Raw genomic sequence first — 20,431 nt, 5'->3', positions numbered from 1 at the left:
TACCTTTGACGATTTTGATATGCCCTCACTATGGAACATAGCCACTTATAAGCTCCAAATCGCACCAGATCATGTCATTCTAAGCATGGCGTTAGGGGTGTAAACTTGCTCGTGTTCGACTCGTTTATATTTCGAGTTCAAAAAGTGTGTTTTTGTTCGGCTCGTTTGCTTAGCCAGCCGAACACGAGTTGTTCACGAATAAAAAATCATTTTGACAACCCTAATCTCGTAGCCATAAGATGTTAAGGCTTGGACAAGATTTAAAAACTATTATTTATATTAAAATATTATTTGAATATAATTTAATAAATTTTATTCTATTTTCTTAATTAATTTTTTTAATTGATTATAAATTTTTGTAGTCTTGTAGTCAATTAAAATTTTTAAAAATATTACTCATCAAGTATATATATAATTGATTAGTAGTATTTCGAGCGAAAACGAGTCGAAACGAACAAACCTTTGTTCGTGATTTCGAACTAAAATGAGTCGAATACAAATGAATAAATTTTTGTCGAATACGAACTTCTTAATGAACCGAAGATGAACTCTTTTGAGAAGCATCCACTTAAAACCTAGAATAAGTTTTGGGTGAGTGAAGGGTGAGATGGGGGTGAAGGCATTTTAGTGATTGAGGTGGGGCTCCCAGTAAAGAGAAAAGCAGCGATCGGTCCCATTTGAGAAAGGGTGACGTGCTTCTAGGTGGCGGTGGATCCCCGTCCCTCTTGTCGCTGTGACTCTCACTTTCATGAAATATATTAAATTCATTTAACAAATAATTAAATTGGCCGCACCACCATCACACGAGTCTCCAACTAATTTATGTTCCGTCGCTCAAATTTCTCTTAAAAAAAAAAAACTAATGAAAAGATGGTAATTTTATGAAATTTTCCATTTCCCTGTCGCGAGTTTCCACTTTTCGTTCTTCCGTTTAGGGCGAGGTTAGAATTCCTGTATCTACTTAAAAAATCCATCCTGCAATCCATTTTTTATTTTTCTGGAGCAAAAGAGGGGTTTGATTTCTTCTCAAGCGCGGCAGGGCTTCAAGAATTTTTTTTTTTTGCTTCTTTTCCTGTTCTAGTTTCGAGGAATGAAGTTTGGTTCTGTTTTCATTACCATTTCTCTGTCTCCACCCTTTTTGTGGTCGTGAAATTTCTTCTTTTTTTTTCTTTTTTCATATATGTTGTGGAATTTTTTTCATTTTAGTTATTTTCATCATCGTCAAAAATCTGTTTTGAGTTTGTTTGATTTCCTTTCTGGTGCAGGATTTGTCTACTCGGAAGCGGCCCAGTGCTTTTCTTTTCTCGGGTCTGATGGCAGCTAGGGTTTTAACAGTTTGGTTCTCGACCTTTTGATGTTTAGTTTATGGGGGAAGCGAGCTAGTGGGTTTCTTCTTGATCAAAGTTGCGGAGTGATTCCGCTTTCGATTTCGTTTTAGAGGATAATCAGTTACTCCTTTGTTACTTCTAAGAATCTGATATTGTTACTGTTTGTTTAAATTGGGATTTTGCTCTTATCGCATTGGGCTAGTTCGGGTCTCCAAAAACTGCCGATGAGGTAAAGACAATGGTGGCCGAAGAGGAAAGCGGGTATGTGACAACGGAGAGTCATTCGGAAGATCCATTGAAATCTGGAATGGACATTGATGAGAACGGAGTTGTTGCAAGTTGGAACCAGAATGGTGATTGTTCAACACAGGAGACAGGTGAGGGAAGCAGTGAGGGGTTCTATCAACAAGCCTCTCAGGAGAACAAGGACCATCAGGTCCCTAAAAGTTACGGTGCTTGTGCCAAAAAATTTAGGTTTAGGGTATCAGAACAGACAGAAGATTCTATGAGGAGGAAAGATAAAGAGAAAAGTAAGCTGGACAGGAGACTTAGCAGGCAGGATAGGATAGAACTTGGCCGAATGTTTCAGGGTGCGGTAAGCTCCCATGATTGGGAGCTTGCTGAGAATCTAATTCTCTTAGCTGATCCCCAAACCCTGAATGATGCGCTATGCATAGCACTGGATTCTATATGGTTTTTGAAGGTTCGACGGGAACTTGATGGGATCACTGGTCTAATCAAGAAGATCGTCTCTTATGGTGCTCGTGATTTCACAAGGGCGGCCCTAAGAACATCATTTCTCGCTTCTTGTGTTTCTGCATGTCAGAGCAGGACAATAAGTCTAGCAGATACTGTTGCCGTCATGGCTCAAAGGTATATATCTATGCATGAAAATAGTTATGTCGGCTAAACAGAAGGCTTCCAGTTCATGGTTTCTTTGTTTATTATTATTATTTTTATTATTATTATTATTATTTGGATTTTGCTTCAGATTGCATGATCGTCTTCAAGAATGCAACGGGGATGAGATTTTAAAAGCTGAAGCAGGAGCAAAAGTTCAGAAGTTCACGGAATGGGCCTTAAAATGCATTGGTTTTCACTCCAGGTGCCAAGAGAACCGGGGCAAAGGAAATCCCAACACCGCCATTGAAGTGCACTTCCAGCTCTCAGCGTTCAAAACATTCCTGGACCTTGCTGGCAATAATCTCTCAGGAAAGGACTTCACTGAGGCATTTGATGCTGCTTGTTTCCCTCTGACTCTCTTTTCAAGCTCTTTCGATCCTGGTTGGGCTTCTGGAATCTCAGCATATTTGATACAAGGATTGTTGGGAATGTTGGTGGAGGGTGGTGCCGACAATGTTAACCAATGTTTTTTGGAAGCGTCTCGCTTTGGTAGTACTGAACTTGTGCGCATCCTACTCCAGGTAACATTAACTTTATCCGAGTGCAGAGTTTCTGGTAAATCTTTTGATATATTACCTCACTTTTTTGTAAATTATGTTATAGTTATAAAAAAATTAGTTAGTTTTCTTAATAGTTACATTTTTCTGCTTAATAGTTAAATTATATGTTAAACTAAGTTGTTTTATTGAGGATTGATTATTATATTTTCTATTAAGTATTGGTTAAATATGCTAATGGAGTATAAATTTGGTTTATTATTTATTAGTTAAGCTTATGATAATTAATTTTTCTTGATTAACCATATATTGGTTGATTAATCTACTTCAGTGGTTTCTCAAAGGAATTGGATTCATACTTAATAATCAAACCAAGTAAAGTCTGCTACGATCAAATGCGTATGATGAAATCAAAGCTCCTAATTATCATATTCTTTTTTGAATCTGAAGATGAGCCCTTAATTATATTGCTAAACAAACCAGGCTTAACTATAGTTTCATTGTAGCTTACATTGATTTTCTGTATGCTTTCATGAGTGCATACATGTTGATATTTGTGTACTCTTAATCACATATGAATTTCATTTATGTACTATATATTTTGCATGCTTGTAGGATTTATTACGTAAATTCGCTCATTCACGCATATGTCAGTTTGCTTTTCTTTTTTCTACGTTTCTCTTGTTGCACCATGCTAATATTCCTCGTTTTTCACTAATTTATTTTCTTACTTGCTTATCTCCATTTTCCTATACTCAATAGGGGCATTATGTTGGTTTATTGCATGATAAACTAGGAATCATGGGACCATACTTAGAAATTTACTGGATTCCCAACCCAACCCTTTTTAGATAGATGATTTGCTCAATTTCACGTGATTCTAATGCTTTCAATTGTTCAATACTTAACAGTAAGTTGGGTGAATGTTGAACTGGCAAAGGTAGGAAAATGCATGGTTAATGGAATGACGGAATGAGGAATGAGCGAATGAAAAAGCAAGCAAAGACATTGAGTTGAATGGGAGAATAGAATAGAGAAAGAGCACTGAGCTAACTAGTGAAACGATAAAGGAAGATTTACATGCATACCACTCAATTACTACATAGTTTCATATCTAGCCTCTAAACTTAAATTTTTTTTACATACATGTCACCTAACATATACATGAAAAGGTTTATTTTTCTTTTTAAAAGTTAAATTTGTGTATTTTTGATGTGATATGAAAGGTTTGGGTGGTATACACATAAAAAAGTTTAGGTGTTACATATGTAAATATATAGGAATTGGGTGGTATGTTTGTAAATGCCCCAACAAAAAAATGCATGAGCAAGGGAACTTAGTGTATATCAGTAAATGAATTGAATGTGGGCTGTTTTTTATTCACCGCTTTCACAAGTGACTGACTTAATATAATTAGTTATGAATGAGAGCAGAATGAGGGAGGAAATCGTTAAGTATTACTTGCCTCAGTTGTTATTTAATAGTGATTAGATATACAAAATAGTTATTAATTAATTACCAAGATAATGCTATTTTTTTATTCATGCAATAATTAATCAAAAGTTTATTGTTTGAACAAATCTGTATTAATTTTTTGCTAGAATATAAATTATCCTTGGAGTTAGGATTAATTTGAATAACTATTAAATGATTATTTATTACTGAAAATATTTTTCTATTGGTACAGTAACTAATTAACAATTAATTGGTAAAGTTATGTAATAGTTTATAGAATATTAATCTGTAATATTAACCTGTTGATTCATGCTTGGGGCAAAATAAGCCAATTTGTCATAGTAATTAATTAAAAAATATTCTTTTGATTAGCTATGCACCAATAATAACTAGGATATATAATTAATTTTGTATTAATTATAATTGTTTTTCGTTGTTCAAGCTACTAACATTAGTGTCTGTGTCCTTTACTAAATAGTTTTAGCTCTCTTACGATACTTTGGACAACAATTTTACTTTTGAATTTATCAAAAGTCATTTGCGCATTATGAAATAACTTCTTAATGAAATAAACTGGAAGTCTGTTGGTTCCATTTAATCTACAATACTTCTGGTGGATATCTACATAGTTACTAAAGAAGGAAGATTTTGATGTGCAATAAAATCTGTTTATTTTTGCAGCTGAATGGGACTCTAAAAGCTTTTTTGTTGGTCAACACCTTCACCTTGTTGTTTAAGGTGTAGAGAACGAACCTCCCTAACAATGAGTACACTACTTAGAAGTGTCAGCAAACGTTACTTGCATTTCAAACAAAATTATTTATAATTTGAGAGCATTAATGGTTTTCAATTTGTTGTTTTAGAGAGTATTTGATTCGTCACCATTTCCACTGATGGGGTACTTTTTCATCTTATGTAAGGCTACAAATGAACCAAATATTTGGCTAGTTATTTTTGGTCGGGCTTGATTAGAGTTTATTCTTGATTGGTTGGTTAGCTAATTGAACATGTTTGAGCATTTTTATGAATGCTCGATTGTTAAATGAATAAATTTGAATAGCTTATTAGTCAATTCATTTATAATCATGATTAATATTATTTATCGCTTGTGAACAAGTTCTTTAAGAAGCTCGATGAATTGTATAATAATGGCTTGATATAAAACATATTTATATTTAATTAAATTAAATCATTAAATCATAGTTCATAAAACTAATTATTAATGTATATAAAGTTTGATTAAATCATTAATAATATTAACTTAATTAAAATAACATCATTTTAGTTACATATTCTCCTTAATCTAATCTAAAGATGTTCCAAAGAAAATGAGAAACCATTGTAGGCCGAAACTCTCCAGTTTCCCGTAGAGGCTTTAATCTCTGCTTTTTAATACTTTTGATGTTTAAGAAATAGCCAGAACTTTTATGCAACATTTTGATCATATGAGCTCTTCAACTCTTTCCGTTTCCAATACATTTTCCATTTCCAGTGTGCGTGTTCGGGCTGTTGCAATACTTCAAGGTGAGAGTCTCTCGCCCTTCGTCGTCCGTGAAGGTTAATTATGTTATTCATTTAGTTTGTCAAAGCTTGAATATTACATTTTAATTCTAAATTCTAAACCTAAAATGCCAATCAATAAAATACAATTTAAAATAATAGATTTTTTGCTATGACGTTGATTAATTTATTGTCTAATAATAACTAAATCATTATTTAGCTATAATTGGAACATGATCAAACATAGATTAATCGTGGTTTATGTGAATCAAAGATGATTCGATCATGATTTATCATTATTTGAGGATGTGCCAATCATTGTTCATTCATTACTTGATGATTATTGAATTTTTTTCTTTTGTTAAATTCTCAAAGATGGTTTGATCATAATTTGAAAGTTGCTCAATCTTTGTATAAATATTATTCAATCTTGAAGATACTTCAAACAAGGATGGTCTTTGTTTGATTATCGTTATTATGATTCAAAGAAAGTTTGATTTTGGTTTGAAGATGGGTTAGATCTCTGTTTGATCATTATCAAAAGATAGTTTGATCTTTATTCATTTAGAAGTTCATTCAATTCAACTATTATTTGCTAAGCTAGCAAGCTACTTGTTAATAAGCTTGATAAGACTTGTTAATAGTCTTATTAAAGCTAAATTACTTAGAGAACAAGCTGTGCTTGTTAATAGGTTTGATAGGGCTCATTTGGGTGGATAATTTAATGCTCAATAGCTTGATAAAGCTCGATTATGTCCCAAATGCAAAGGGTTTGTTTAAAGATTTATAAGCATAAAATGAACCTAGCTTAGCCGAGCTCGAACAATCATTCATTTAAATAGATCAAACAATACTATGATAAAAGCCTGAACCAAGATCAAACAAGCTTTTTGTAAATGAGATCGAGCTTGGCTTGATTCATTTCAGTTCGTTTGCAGCCCTAATTCTTACTTCTTATACCTGCATACTTCTTCTTGCAATAAATTTTATAAGCTTGCTTGTTTACTTGTTTTTTGTCAGAACATTTTTTGCTTGGTCAGTGAGATATTGTAGCACCAACAAAGATACCATGCTATCGATGAATATAATCTTTTCCTAATAAGTTGAGGAGAAAAGCTTCGTTAGTTGTCAAGAGGCTGGTCCTTGGATTCAGAACTTCATAAATGCCAACTTATCTTTTTTTCCCAACAAACTAAACTATTTTGTCCTGCTTAATCTTGTAAACTTTGGAATGTATGCAAATTCTCTGAGTTCTCATAATCTCTGTGTTCACTGCACTGACCAAAGAACCCCAAATCCCTAACAAACATTTTTTTTTATTAGCTACCTGATGGTACATTGTGAATATGGGAAACGATAAAATTGGAGAAAATTATGACTTTTTATAGAATACAACCATGCTGAGGGATTGGGTTGTAAACATCCTCCCTTTTCTCTTCTGTGTTGTTTAAATTAATTGCACGGTTTTATTTTTCTTGTCTTGATACTTGTCATGCATGATGTGATGGATTTCTGCCTTACACATGTTGAGAATTAGCACATTATACAAATTTCATATACTGCAGAGTAGATGGGGAGGATGCAATATAATAGGAATTTGGTTAATTGAAAAACATTCTGAAAACAATCTCTCTCTCTCTCTCTTTATCTTTTTTTTTTTTTTATTTATACATGTATGTGTGTATGTGTGTGTATATCATTCACACACACATCAGTATTAACTCTGCCAACACTTTATTATTTCCTTGTGTGTGCTGACTTCTAGATTTTGAGAGCAAATAATTTTTGCCTCCCAAAAATCAATATTTATCTGAACTCAATAGATTCTGAGATGAAATGACTTTTGCTCCCAAACCTCAATATTTATCTAGACTCCTCATGGTCTAAAGAGTTGTAATCGGGGGTGCTTTAATATGCATCTCTCCTTGCAATTTCGGTCTAGTTTGCTTCTTTAATGATGATGAATGTGTGCACAAAATTTGAGTAGCCAAACACTTGATAGGAATGATTGAACTAAGTCTAGTGATATAGATATCAATGAGGGTTTGATTAAGAGCTTTGATTTTGAAATTCTTGATGGCATACGATTAATAGGATAGGCAGCTGTAGAACAACATCCTTTCAATAGTATTTTTAAACATTACTAGTGATTATGATTGATAGGACAACATCTAGAAAGTGTAATTTTTTTTGCTATTATCCCATTTTGTCGAGAAGTGCAAATACAAATATTTTGGTGAACAGTTCCTTGTTGAAGGATTTACTATTAAATTATGGAATGCAATATTCTTTCTAATTATTGATCCTAAAGACTAGAGCGTGGGTTTTGATTTAGGTGTTTATGGTGTGAAATTTGTGGAACTATTTTTAGATTTTTTCCTTATTAAAAGAGTCAAGTGGTTCTAATTTGGTCATGAATGAAAGATGTAGGTCACTCAGGCACCACACCCATGATATTGTTTACCTATGATAGGCCTTAGATGTCACTATGGATAGTTGCAAAAAGTCAGAGGGATTTCTAAAGTTAACTGAGGTAAGGTGTTCAAGTGCTTGAACTAATCAGGAACTATGCTCATGAAAAGGGAGGAAACTTTATTAGATACATGAAACGGATGACTGATGATAAAAGTGGCACAATATGATTGTGCTAGAGGAAGATACATACTAAGGGGTTGTTTTGTTTGATGGAGAAGTGGTGAAAAATAAAAAGAATACATGCATTTTGAAAACTTGGGTGTTTGGTTGGAGGAGAACGCAATGCAGAGTAAATTTTTAAGGTATTTGGGATTCACCATTTAATTTTTTTTTTTCTCAATGTATTTGGAATTCATTCGATTTTGGATGAAATCCAAACACATTGCGTGAGTGAAATTTTATTGGCTGCTTGTCACCCATGTCAAACACTCGCTTGTCGTTGTCAATTGTCACCTGCTGCTCATTGTTGCAATTACCATCGCCCTCCAACACCACCACTAGCACCCCCATGTTTTACATTGACTTCATTTTTTGCTTAAATGAAAGAAAAATTGTTAACCAATACATTTGTTAATACTGAAGTAAAAAATTCTAAAATATTTCAAATATATGTTTCAATTACATTGAATTCCATTTACACCGCATTGCTTTTTTAACAAAACAATTAGCCCTCAAGTATTTTTCTCTTACCTTTAGAATTTTTTTCATAATCTAGGAAGTAAAGGCCACTTTTCTTTGCTTATTTTTCTCTAGTCCCTATCCTATCCTAGAATTGACAATATGCGGGAAGAAAATTAACAATACATGTTATATCCCTGAAAATTTTGTTGATTTATAATAAGTTACATGAATGTTTAGAACCACAAAAACTAAGGACCATAGAGCTATTGCATTAATAGTCTGTTATTACGGCGCCTATGGGCAATTTAATCATTTCTCAATTATTATTGTTTAGTATAAATAGGACAAGTATATTTAGAGTTTAGATTATGTAGGAGTTTGTTGTCTTGAGTCTTAAGGTTTGAGTTTGAGAGAGATTTTCTACCTTTCGAATTGGAAATGCTTATCCTTTATCTATTTGAGTGTAAAGTTTGGAGTTCTTGCAATAAATTATTATATTTGCCCTAAGTTTTGCCAAGAATTTTATTAAATGGTGTCAGACCAATGATTTTGGGAAGAAGCGTGAGCGATATAGTCGTCGCTACTCGCGGTAGCTGGTAAAACAAAGACTGCATCATGACCTAATCTCACGATACATCGCGATAAGAGTTGATTGGGAAGCGACGACGGTATCATGTTCACAGCATGATATTTGATATCATCACGGAAAGAACTAGCTGGGACACACATGATGGGTTTGTTACATAGTAAGCTAGTTGGGATGCAAACGACAGAATCATAGCAATTCAAGTGAGCTAAAGCTACGATTCGAGCTATTTGGCCACGTTGTATAGTCCTTCATGACCGAACCTAACTATTGACCAAACCTTTGCGCTACGCCTGCATGATCAAAACTTGGTTTAATGGCAATCAAGGAAGAAAATGCTCTGTAGAAGAACTTAGAGAAAGATGTGAGCCAAAAATGATGAAGAATTTCATGAAATTTCAAACAAAATTGCCTTCGTATGTTGCAGGATCGAGCGTTAGGAACAGACACATGCAGTGGCAATCAGAAGGATTTGCTTGGCATCAAGGCAGAGTTGTTGTTTTATGAGATTGGGACCTGTTGTATCGAGCAAAGGAAACATGAGTTGACTCAAGCGACAACACTTGGAAGAAATAATGCAACATTCAGACGACTGGAACAAATAGAAGAAAATAGGAATGAGTGAAGGATTAGGGAGCGGGTTTAAGAGGCAACCTTTGGAGGGAATTGCATGATATTGTGAGGTTTGGAACGAGCGGCAACAAGTAGAACGGGTCTGCGTGAGACTCGGGGCTGGAGAAGATTAGCTTCGAAAAATTTTGGCCTGAGATAGGAACCCCTATGGGTGGGATCCTGATGGAGGGTTGTACACAACCGCGTTAGTGTCTTTTGTGGTTCCAGCCTTCTGGGCGGAAGGCGATTCAGAATTAATGATGGGAATGCGACAGGCTGGGAAAAGCAAGGGAGTTTTTAAGAGACTAATTTGGATGCTACAGAGTTTTCATGAGGGGGACAAGATAGTGGTGCTTTAGAATGACCTCAATTTGTGCAAGGTGTTGGTGGCGTTGAATGCTACTCCGGGCAGAAGGCGATTCAGAAGCAATGACGGGAACGATACATGTGGAGAAAAGTGGGGGAGTTCATAAAAGACTGATTTGGACACTACAAATTATACAGGAGGGAGACAAGATGGTGTTTCACTGTGACCCCATTTTGTGCAAGAAGTCGGTGACGTTGAAGACTATGATTAGGTGGTTTAAGACGCAGGGTTGAGATTCTTGATCGAGTTGCATGAACTGGTATTAACAGACTGCTAGAGATTTTGGGGATAATTACGCTACTGGATAGGAGCAACGATATTCTCTAAGGTCGATTTGAAGTTTGGGTACCATCAGATTCTGATGCGATCGAAGGATGTGCTTAAGCTGGTATTTCGAGAGTTGAGGGTTACAACAAGTTTTTGTTTAAGTAGAGAGGATTGTCAGATGATGAGGCCACATGGGAGCCATACAATCTAATCTAACAACCTTTTTCTCACATCATGGACAATGTGTTTTATTCGGAGAGGGGTAATGTTATATGGCGATTAAGGCAATTTAGTCTTTATTAGCCTAAGGGAAATTTAGTCGTCATTTATTATTGTTTTTATTATTGTTTAGTATAAATATGACTAATATGTTGAATGTTATGATTGTGCAGGATTTCGTTGTCTTGGGTCTTAGGGTTAAGTTTTGAGATAGATTTCCTACCTTTCAAATGGTTGGATTTGGGAGAGATTGTCTACATCTAGAATTGTGTGTGCTTATCTTTATGTATTTCAGTGTGTTGTTTGGAGCTCTTGCAATAAAATATTTTATTTTCCTTAATTTTTGCGAAGAATCTTATCATAATCACAAAGGTAGTTACTTGTGATGTTGACCCACTATCAATTTTGTCTATATGGTCATTTAAATGTGTGTGAATAGCTTAGAATAAGGAGGCTTCTTTTGTTTATTATAAAAAACTCTTGCATCTACAATCCAAGATTGTGGGTTTTCATTTTATACATTGAAGTTGTTCCAGATCATATCTTTTCTAGCAATTACAACGATGATAATTTCTAGTGTAGAAGATTTTGGTCTCAATCCAACTATTAGCGACTTGGAGAAGGTTTATTGGATATTTGAGTTGTCATGAAAACTTGATTCATAGAAGAATATGGCGTCAGAGAAGGATTTTATTTTCGTGGCCATTTTTTTTTTAACTATCTTTTTGGTTTAAACAAAACAATCCTTGGGGCGAGAATGAATAATGCATTGAATTTTGAGAGGATGTGGAAGATAAAGAGCACATTTGGTGGGTCTAGATTTAGAAATAAACTTAAAATAAACCTTAACTGACCCAAAGCAGAAAAAAAAACGAAAGAAATTACACCTAATATATAAAAATGGAGTATGTAGTGAATGAAAGTATTTCACATCGATTCTATATGAATAAACTCATAGCAGTCGGACAACAACTAGGGCATTTAATAATAGTGAATGCAGCTGTCGGCATATAGAAGACTCCCGCTTAGTGAAATAAAGGCAGGAGGACTGTAGGGAATAGCTATGGCATCACCACTGCAAATTGGTATTTCCCTGTAGGATTTAACAAAATTGGTCTGACGAAAGTGAAAGTTATGGCCGTTGAAGTTATTTTGTAGACTTCTGTTTCTGCATGCCAAATAATTAGGAAAAGACAAATGATGATGATGTTGAAGATTGGTGAGTATGCTTATTTTTTTGGCAGGCTACCAACTGCACAACTCATGCAAAATTTGCCTATAATTTACAATGGTAAAATTTTCCTATAAATTTTCACCATTTTTTGGCTCAAGATTGAAGTGATTTTAAGTGATAGCGGTTTGATGATATCAAACAGGCATATCAATCCAAATTGTGAATTTTTGTTATTATTGTGGTATTGTTCCTTCAAGTTATTAGAGTATTTTGACCTTATAATTATAATATCTTTATTGTAAGCAGTGTAAACGGTGTGCAATTATCATTAATGATTATAATAAGATATTAAGTATAGATGAATGCATGAAGGAAATGATATGTTAATTTTAGAATTTGTTAAATTAGGTTTTAGGAAAAAGGACTTTCGAAGAACTTAATGATCTGAATAATCAATTCTTTTATGAATCAACTCAAAAGAGTAGAGTGGAATTAGCGCTGAAGAAGATACATGGAAGTGAAAAATTTGGCTCTATATGAGAAATCTATGGGGGGTGATGTTCCAATAGTTAGGTAAAGAATTTTTTTAATCTAATATTGAAGATCAAGTAGTAGGTCAACTGGGTGGAGATTATTTTTTTTTTATACCAATATTATAAAATAAAGTAGATGGTCATGTTTAAAATAATTATAGATTAATCAAACTGACAAGTCATATAGTTAAATTAGGGGAGAGAGTAATGAATATAGAATTAGAAAAATTACATACATATTTTAGTAGTAATTTGATTTTATGCCAAAACATCTGTGGAGATGGATTTTGCATCTAGGCAATTAATAGAAAAGTATAGAGTGGAAAAATGATGTTATTGGTGTTGTTAAAAATATGTATGATGTAGCGTCGACTAATATTAATTAGCAATTGTTGTCTGACCAATGAATTTTCATAGAGTAGTACTTTATCGAGGGCTTGCATTAAATTCTATGACTTCTTGCATTAGTTATTTAGATTCAGTGTTGGGTACCTAGTTGTTTCATCTCGTAGATAACATAATTCAAATTAGCAAAATTTTTGATAAATTTAAGTAAATAGTTGGAAAAACAGAGAAAGTAGTTGGAAGATAAATGACGTAGAGTTGATACAACATCTTGAATATTAGAGTTAGAGTAGAAAAGTTTGCTTAGAAATAAGTCGTGGTAAGAGAATTCAATGGAGACTAAATATATATTTAATAATACTCTTTTAACTAGGTTTGCTGTGTGGTAGGATTTGAAAGTTGGGCTATAAAACACTCACAAACAGTGCAATTGTGCATGTAGAAAAATGGGAATTTTAAGATAGATACATTATAAAATTTGAAATGATAGATAGAGTATTATATTTAAAGGATGGTATGAATAGAATATATGATATCAAAAAATAGACCAGTGGTTTGCAAGTGTTCAATGAATGATAGACTATTTACAAATAAGACTAATAGTTATGGTTATTGTTGATGGATTATGAGAAGGGCTGGAGAGATACCAGAATTGAAGTTATGCAAAAAAAATTGCATGGAAAGGATTCAAGGCCTCATGTAACACTCAACAAAGATAGATAGAGAATGTGGATTCAGTAAGCTGATCTTCATTCAGATTAATTAAGGCATCGTGAAATGAATTAGCTATGGTGAACTATGGTCGTGGGAGGTATTGTCGTCTCTGCAACAATTATACCAACTCTTCTATAGGCTGTTGTTGAGAGTTGATAAATAGTTTCTGTATCTTTCCTATATAGATCTATCCATGGCGGGAAAATGGTTGTTCATCTTTTCCTTAATGCACGACAAGCTAATGAGATGAAAAGTTAGCAAACTAGTGGCAAGTTGTATTTTAGTCGAGCAAAGAAAGGTTTCTAATTTGAGTAATCCTTGATTTCTGATGAAATGCTCTGTAATTTATGAAACAATTGCAAAATTTTGATAAAATATTGAATTTCCTTATTAAAGGAAAATCCTATTTTGATTATATTTAGTACTATAGGAGAAGTTTAATCTGTTTTTGATCTCTCTTATATGGTGCTGATTTTGTTTTTTATTTCTATTTTATATTTTTATTTTGTTTTGCTTATGCTTTGATTTGAAACAACATATTTGGCATATTTAATTATGATATAATTGTTTTTAAAAACACTAAAACACTTATAAGTTATTTTGAGTGTTTTCAGAGAGTATGTTAATTTAATTTTAGAAATAAAAACTAAAAACATGTAAAAACACACTAATCAAACACATTTTTAAAAGTAAAGGAAAAAAAAAACAAATTGATTCCAACAAACCCTTAGCTTACAGAAATGTGTACCATGTTATTTCACCATTTGAAGGCATCTAAGCTCAGATAAATCTTTTTATTTAAATTAACATCTGTTTATTCATTCTTTGATCTCCCATCACTACTATAGCTTTTATTTTAACTTCATCAGCCATCCCAGCTACCTCATATTCCCCCTCTTCAAGTTGCAGGGGAAGGTAATAGGAGGCCTATCACCATGAAGATGAAGAGTGGCTTTAAGAAATGAGGTGGTTGGTCAAATATATGGCTATATTTTAGGAACTTTGGCAGTACCATTTTCAGGAAACTTTGGAAATTAGGATTGCATCAATTATTTGCTATCCGATTTTAAATGTGCTGTCTACCTGATGTGCAACTAGCTGCTTTTACCAGGATTATGTTGAGTAGTACATCATTGAACTACGAATGTTTAGCTATGCGCTGTTTATTTTTCTTCATATTTTCATCCTTGCTGCAGTTGATGTTTTGTTTTTATCATATATGCTAAGTTTAAATACAAACTAAAGCAAAGTTCCATTTTTTAATTTGTTGAATTTGTCATCTTATTCACATTTTTCCAGACAACATGGATGTCTGATTGCTTTGTAATCCATGAATAAGTTTCATAAACCCGAGTTCATTAACCATAACTTCTACCTGCTAGAACCCTTCTAATTCCTAGAAAATGCCTCATCCAGTTATATACGTAAACTCATGATAATGATCACGAATTTTGTATTTGGAAGTTTGTGAACTTCTATCCTGAGCTAATATTTTATTCAGTTCTCTAGCATGAAGAGTAGCTTGAAGGTGGTCATTTTATGCCCTTAAATATCATGGATGAACTAATACAACAACAACAACAACAGCAAAGCCTTAATCCCACTACGTGGGGTTAGCTACATGAATTTCCATTGTGTCCTATTTTTCCATTGTGTCCTATTTAGTGTCATATTTTCATTTAATTCTAGTAAATTAAGATCATTTTTTATACAATAAACCCCAGTCTTCTAGGTCTACCTCTGCCTTTCTTAATACAAGTCGAATCTAAAACATCTACTCTCCTAATTCGATCATCAGATGGTCGACGTTTAATGTGACCAAACCATCTAAGACGACTTTCTTGATTTTTGTCCGTCACAGGAGCTACACCAACCCTATCACGAATATATTCATTTCGCTTTTTGTCTCTAAGTGTAAAGCCACTCATCCACCTAATCATTCTCATCTGAGCAACACTTAACTTATTGTTATACTTCTCTTTTAAAGGCCAACATTCAGCGCTATAGAACTTGCAGGTCTCACCACCATCTTATAAAATTTTCCTTTCAGTCTAAGCGGTACTTTTCTATCACACAAAAGGCCTGAACTCCCGAAGCATTCCTCCACTTCAACCAACCAACTTGAATTCTACTATTAACATCCCCATCTATATCACCATCGCTTTGAACAACGGACCCAAGATATCAAAATCGTTCACACCTTTTAATAATTTGATCACCCAAAGTCACATTTTTTGTCACTAGAGCTACTACTACTACAATTACATCCATGTATTCAGTTTTAGTTCTACTTAAATGAAGGCCTCTAGACTCCAATGGATGAACTAATACACTTACAAAAATAAATTGAGAAATTTTAAGGAGAAAAAAGGGTTATTTACCCTTGTATGGGTTATTTTTCATTATCTTCACATCTCTTATGTCAATCTATCTACATTATACTCTCGTAGTTCAAGTTTTTAGTAAACCAATACAATTAGACTCCAATGGATGAACTAATACACTTACAAAAATAAATTGAGAAATTTTAAGGAGAAAAGAGGGTTATTTACCCTTGTTTGGGTTATTTTCCATTATCTTCACATCTCTTATGTCAATCTATCTACATTATACTCTCGTAGTTCAAGTTTTTAGTAAACCAATACAATTAGATGCTATTAAAAGCCAGGCTCCTTTTTCTTTGTGAAGTGTTCTTGTTGAAATAGACGCTCTGCTCCTTTGACTTGAAATATATCAATTGACATTTCTTTGTGAAAGTGTAATTTCAAGTTTTGCCCTAATATTGTCAGTCTTGTAAAATATTTGATATTGAGTATGCCGATTGCTTTAAAACCCACTCTGAATTAAGAAAATCTTCCTTTTGGGACCCAATTGTTCTAGATTGCTCTCTTGATTATGATAATCCAGATTTAGGGTTTATAATGAGAAAAAGGAAAAAAAAAAGGAATTTACATATGTACCACACAATTCTGTTGAATTTACATAGCTAACACCTAAAGGTTGATTTTTACATTGATAACCACTTCGTAATATAAACCTATTAATAAAAAATGCATTTGACTTGAAAAGTTAGTAAAGGTGATATTTTTATGTGATGTTAAAAATTTGATTGCTTTCAATGTAAAAATTGAAGTTTAGGTGTTAGATATGTAAAGACTAGAGAAATGTTTGGTATGTATGTAAATGCCCCAAAATGAGTAAAATTTTGATTTATTAGAAATCTAATACTATGATTCAATTGTAGTGTGCGCTTTATAGATCATATGAACTTATTTTCGCAAATCCCTCTTTACTTTGTTCAGATCGCCCAGAGAAACAGCTTGGATGTTGATGTTGATCTCGCCTTTGGATTTGCCTCCCACTACAGCAAAATTGGAACCATGGAATGTTTGGTAGAGGAGGGGCATGCAGCTGCTTTCCTAGGACCACTCATGCGTGCTGCCGAAAGAGGCTGCATGCCTGTCGTCCAATGGTTCATCAACCGTGGCTGCCGAGATATGGAGCTCTGTCTCGCCCTAACTGCTGCAACCTCCAGCAGCCAAGTCGAAGTAACTGCATACCTCCTCCCTCATGTACCGCAACACGTCCTTGCCGCCCTGAGCGTAGAGATCATCAAAGCCGCCGGCGAGCGGAGTGGTGGCTCACTCGACGGCGTCGCCTTTCTTCTCCAGTCGAACTTTCTTCGTGATGCTGCCGCAACCTATGCGGTGGCTGACAGCATCGCTAGATCCGACGATGAGGCCGTAGCTCGCGAGCTGAAAGCTTTCCTCCAGGAACAGTGGTCAGAAGAGGCTTTTTTTGTGGGACTTAGGAGTGGGCAGGACGATTATGTGAACTTCATGAGAATTCTAAGGAGAGGTGAATCACCCATATGCTTAAGGGACCTGCCGGCACCATTAATGATGGCCATTGCATACTTGCCGTTGTACAGGGAGTGCGCCGAGGCAAGCGGGCAGCTACTTCCGCAGAGACTTAGAGGGCAGCTTGTGGAGGTGGCCGCGAGGCTTACCAATGGAGCTGTCAACAGAGGAAGCCAGTCCTATGAGCTACTTGCAGTTTTGGAGAATCATCTTCCTGTATTTCTTCATTCTTCAGGAACCTCTGTTGCAGCATATGGTAATGGCGACTGATTGCGAGATAATTGGTTTGAATGATGATATGGAGCTCTGTTGCAGGGTTTTGAGAAGAGAATTTATGGAATTGTTTGTGGGATTTCAGCTTAATGGACTTTCTAAATTGGGGGTTTAGATGATGCAGGCTTTTGTACGACTGCTGCTTGAATTGATTGCGAGCGTTTCAGTGTGGACTGGCTATCTGGCCAGCAGATGTTTCTCAAGGCATATCAAAATTTTGTTTTTTGTGTAATTTATGATGTTTTTTAAATGAGTTATCGTTATAATACAACGAATGCTGTCCTCTTTAGTTTTTTTTATTATTTATTTTTTTATCTTTATTATTATTATTATTATTATTATTATTATTATTATTATTATGTTATGAACTGTTTGTTTATGGTAATTGTATGGGTTGTTGTTTGGGATGGTTATTGTTGAGACTACTTTAACTCCTTTACATCTTTGGATTTTTTAAAATTCTAAAATTTATCACAATTGATCAAATTTTTAACATATGACATGAATCTTGAGGTTATGATATGAATCTCGAGGCTTTTGTAGGTAATAAATATTCAAATTTAAGATAGAAATCATTTAGAATTTTAAATTATGCAAACTTATAGCTAAAATGACTGGCTCAATAAAGCGGGACAAAATTGGTTGAATTCAAGTCAAATCAAGCTCGAGTCAAATTGTTAAATCATTTTAGAAAACTTTGGGTAGCTTATGGACGACCAAATATATTTTAAAATGGATAAGATTATAGTCAAATTGAGCATTCAAATAGAATGAGTTCAATGAGTTTAATATTATTCAACTCTCATATAGTCAAAGTACTTGAATACCCACAAAATGTGGTATGACTAAGGGAATTTTTTTGAGTCGTCCAATGAAGTGATTCGGAATCCTTTATTTTGTAGAAATGTTGCTCTCAGACTTGATAAATAAAAATGCTGTGAAAATTGGATCACACATCAAACTAGATGAATGGGAGTTTCAAGGTCCATTGATTAGATTGGAGTTGAATTTGAGGTTTAATTGGATGATGTAATAATTAAAAAAATTAATTAAATATAAATTAAATGATACAATAATGAAGTAATAATGTAAATAAAATAAATAAATAAAATACAATCATAAGTGGTATATTTACAAATACAATCACAAAAATAAAACTATCAAGTACTAACGTGTTTTATTTGTTAAAATAAATAGTAAAAATGAGGAAGTTGGCACAAATAATACTTTGATATTAATGATTTGAGAGTTGTATCTTGTACATTGAAAATGCATCAGACGAAGCATACAGATATCTCGTGGATGATAAAAGTGGTGATGTGGCCTCGCGGGACCTACCAAGGATGACTAAGGACCACACACTCAGTTGGACATTCTAATGCGCACAGTTAAGACAGTGCACCTTAGACGAATAAGGGGTAGATCACCCACTGAAGGGCCCTTCTGATTAGATCCACTCGAATGAACCTGGTGCGTTCCACCTGGATAGACCGAGAAGGTGAAACATATCCTAAAGTTTCGAAGGCCCCTCGATTTGATGGTCGTCTGACCCAACTGACGCCTGGCTTGAAGGCCGCCCTACCCAACGACTGCCCAACCATATCCATTGGCCCCACCCTCCATACTTATATATAGAATGAAATGCCTCTGTTGTACCAATGCACTTTAGGGGTACAACATATAATTGTATAATGACCCATTTTTATAAATAGGGGGTTCATTTCATGAATAAAGGTTACGAAAATTTACTATTCAATATTGCGCTCCCCCTCCCCCTCCCCCTCCCATCTTTCAGTAATTTTTTCCTTAGGCGTGTCACCCAGATAGATTTGGATTCAACATCCTAAAATGTGCGATCAGCGTGGATTTATACCGTTAACAAGAAGAGCACAATGACACAGAGAGAATGGAGTGACAAAAGAACTGTGGCTAACATAGATCCCCCTTGAGACGACATCGAGGAACGCTGTAGAGAGAAATGTAGGAGATGAGAACTCAGATAATGGAGCAGGTGTTGGGCTACATCACCAAAGTCCTGAGGGGTTTCGTAGGCCTAACAGAAAATCAGGTCCACAAGAAGACAAAACCAGCCACAGAAGATGGTGTCGATGCACAATGACAAGAAAATGAACAACAACTCTGAGAGGGCTGGTGACTCGTATTATTAAAACAGTGTAGAATCTACATAGGTGGAAAGGCAGCAGTTGGGGCGCACGGAGGCGCCATGTCAGTCAAAGAATCCTTTCCCCCTCCAAGTATCTGCATAAAAGCCCCCAAAAAAATTCAAACTGTAGGCCTTGGAGGCTTATAGAGGGTGGATAGACCACATCGACCATATTGATGGATTTGAGTTTGTCATGTACTTGCTAAAAATCTCAGATGCATTCAAGTATCATCATATTTTCACCACTTTAAAGTCATCGACCTTGAAGTGGTTCCATGAACTTTTGGTCGGGAGCATCAACAACTTTGTTGATTTCAAGAGGTTGTTCTCAACGCAGTTGCTAGTGTCTAGAAGCCCGCCAAGAGCGTGCAGTCCTTGTGGCAACTCAAGCAGGGTCAACACAAGAGCCTGGGCAAATTTATTGCACACTTCTAGAGGGAAATGTTGGAGGTGAAAGACCTTAAAGTCGATGTGGGTGTAGCTGCATTGAAGCAAGGCTTGTGGTCCAAGAGGTTTTCCTACCACTGTAGCATTAATG

General features: G+C 34.7%; 1 protein-coding gene across 2 annotated transcripts; it reads left to right on the top strand.

Annotated features, from left to right (window-relative positions):
* Nucleotides 1-863: 863 nt before the first annotated feature.
* On the top strand, nt 864-18,006 carry LOC110021388 (ankyrin repeat protein SKIP35-like). Of its 2 annotated transcripts, none has more exons than XM_020719870.1 (4): nt 864-941; nt 1,266-2,201; nt 2,320-2,752; nt 16,899-18,006. In XM_020719870.1, exons 2-4 carry the CDS (start codon nt 1,567-1,569, stop codon nt 17,724-17,726), a joined length of 1,896 nt encoding a protein of 631 aa, XP_020575529.1. In that variant the 5' UTR covers nt 864-941; nt 1,266-1,566; the 3' UTR covers nt 17,727-18,006. The 2 variants fall into 2 exon arrangements, with proteins under 2 accessions (XP_020575529.1, XP_020575530.1); XM_020719871.1 differs by having other exon boundaries at nt 908-1,143.
* The last annotated feature ends 2,425 nt before the right edge of the window (nt 18,007-20,431 follow it).

This window comes from Phalaenopsis equestris, unplaced genomic scaffold (assembly GCF_001263595.1).
Source record: "Phalaenopsis equestris unplaced genomic scaffold, ASM126359v1 Scaffold000134, whole genome shotgun sequence".
Taxonomy (NCBI): domain Eukaryota; kingdom Viridiplantae; phylum Streptophyta; class Magnoliopsida; order Asparagales; family Orchidaceae; genus Phalaenopsis; species Phalaenopsis equestris.
The sequence above is the reverse complement of the archived record's forward strand: the minus strand, read 5'-3'. Positions and strand labels throughout refer to the sequence as shown.

What these genes read in the sequence shown, in the direction of transcription:
- LOC110021388 (XM_020719870.1), top strand. Translation starts at nt 1,567, where the DNA reads ATGGTGGCCGAAGAGGAAAGCGGGTATGTGACAACGGAGAGTCATTCG. An exon ending in GTTGCCGTCATGGCTCAAAG is followed by an intron (nt 2,202 to 2,319) that starts GTATATATCTAT and finishes ATTTTGCTTCAG; the next exon opens with ATTGCATGATCGTCTTCAAG. An exon ending in TTGTGCGCATCCTACTCCAG is followed by an intron (nt 2,753 to 16,898) that starts GTAACATTAACT and finishes TACTTTGTTCAG; the next exon opens with ATCGCCCAGAGAAACAGCTT.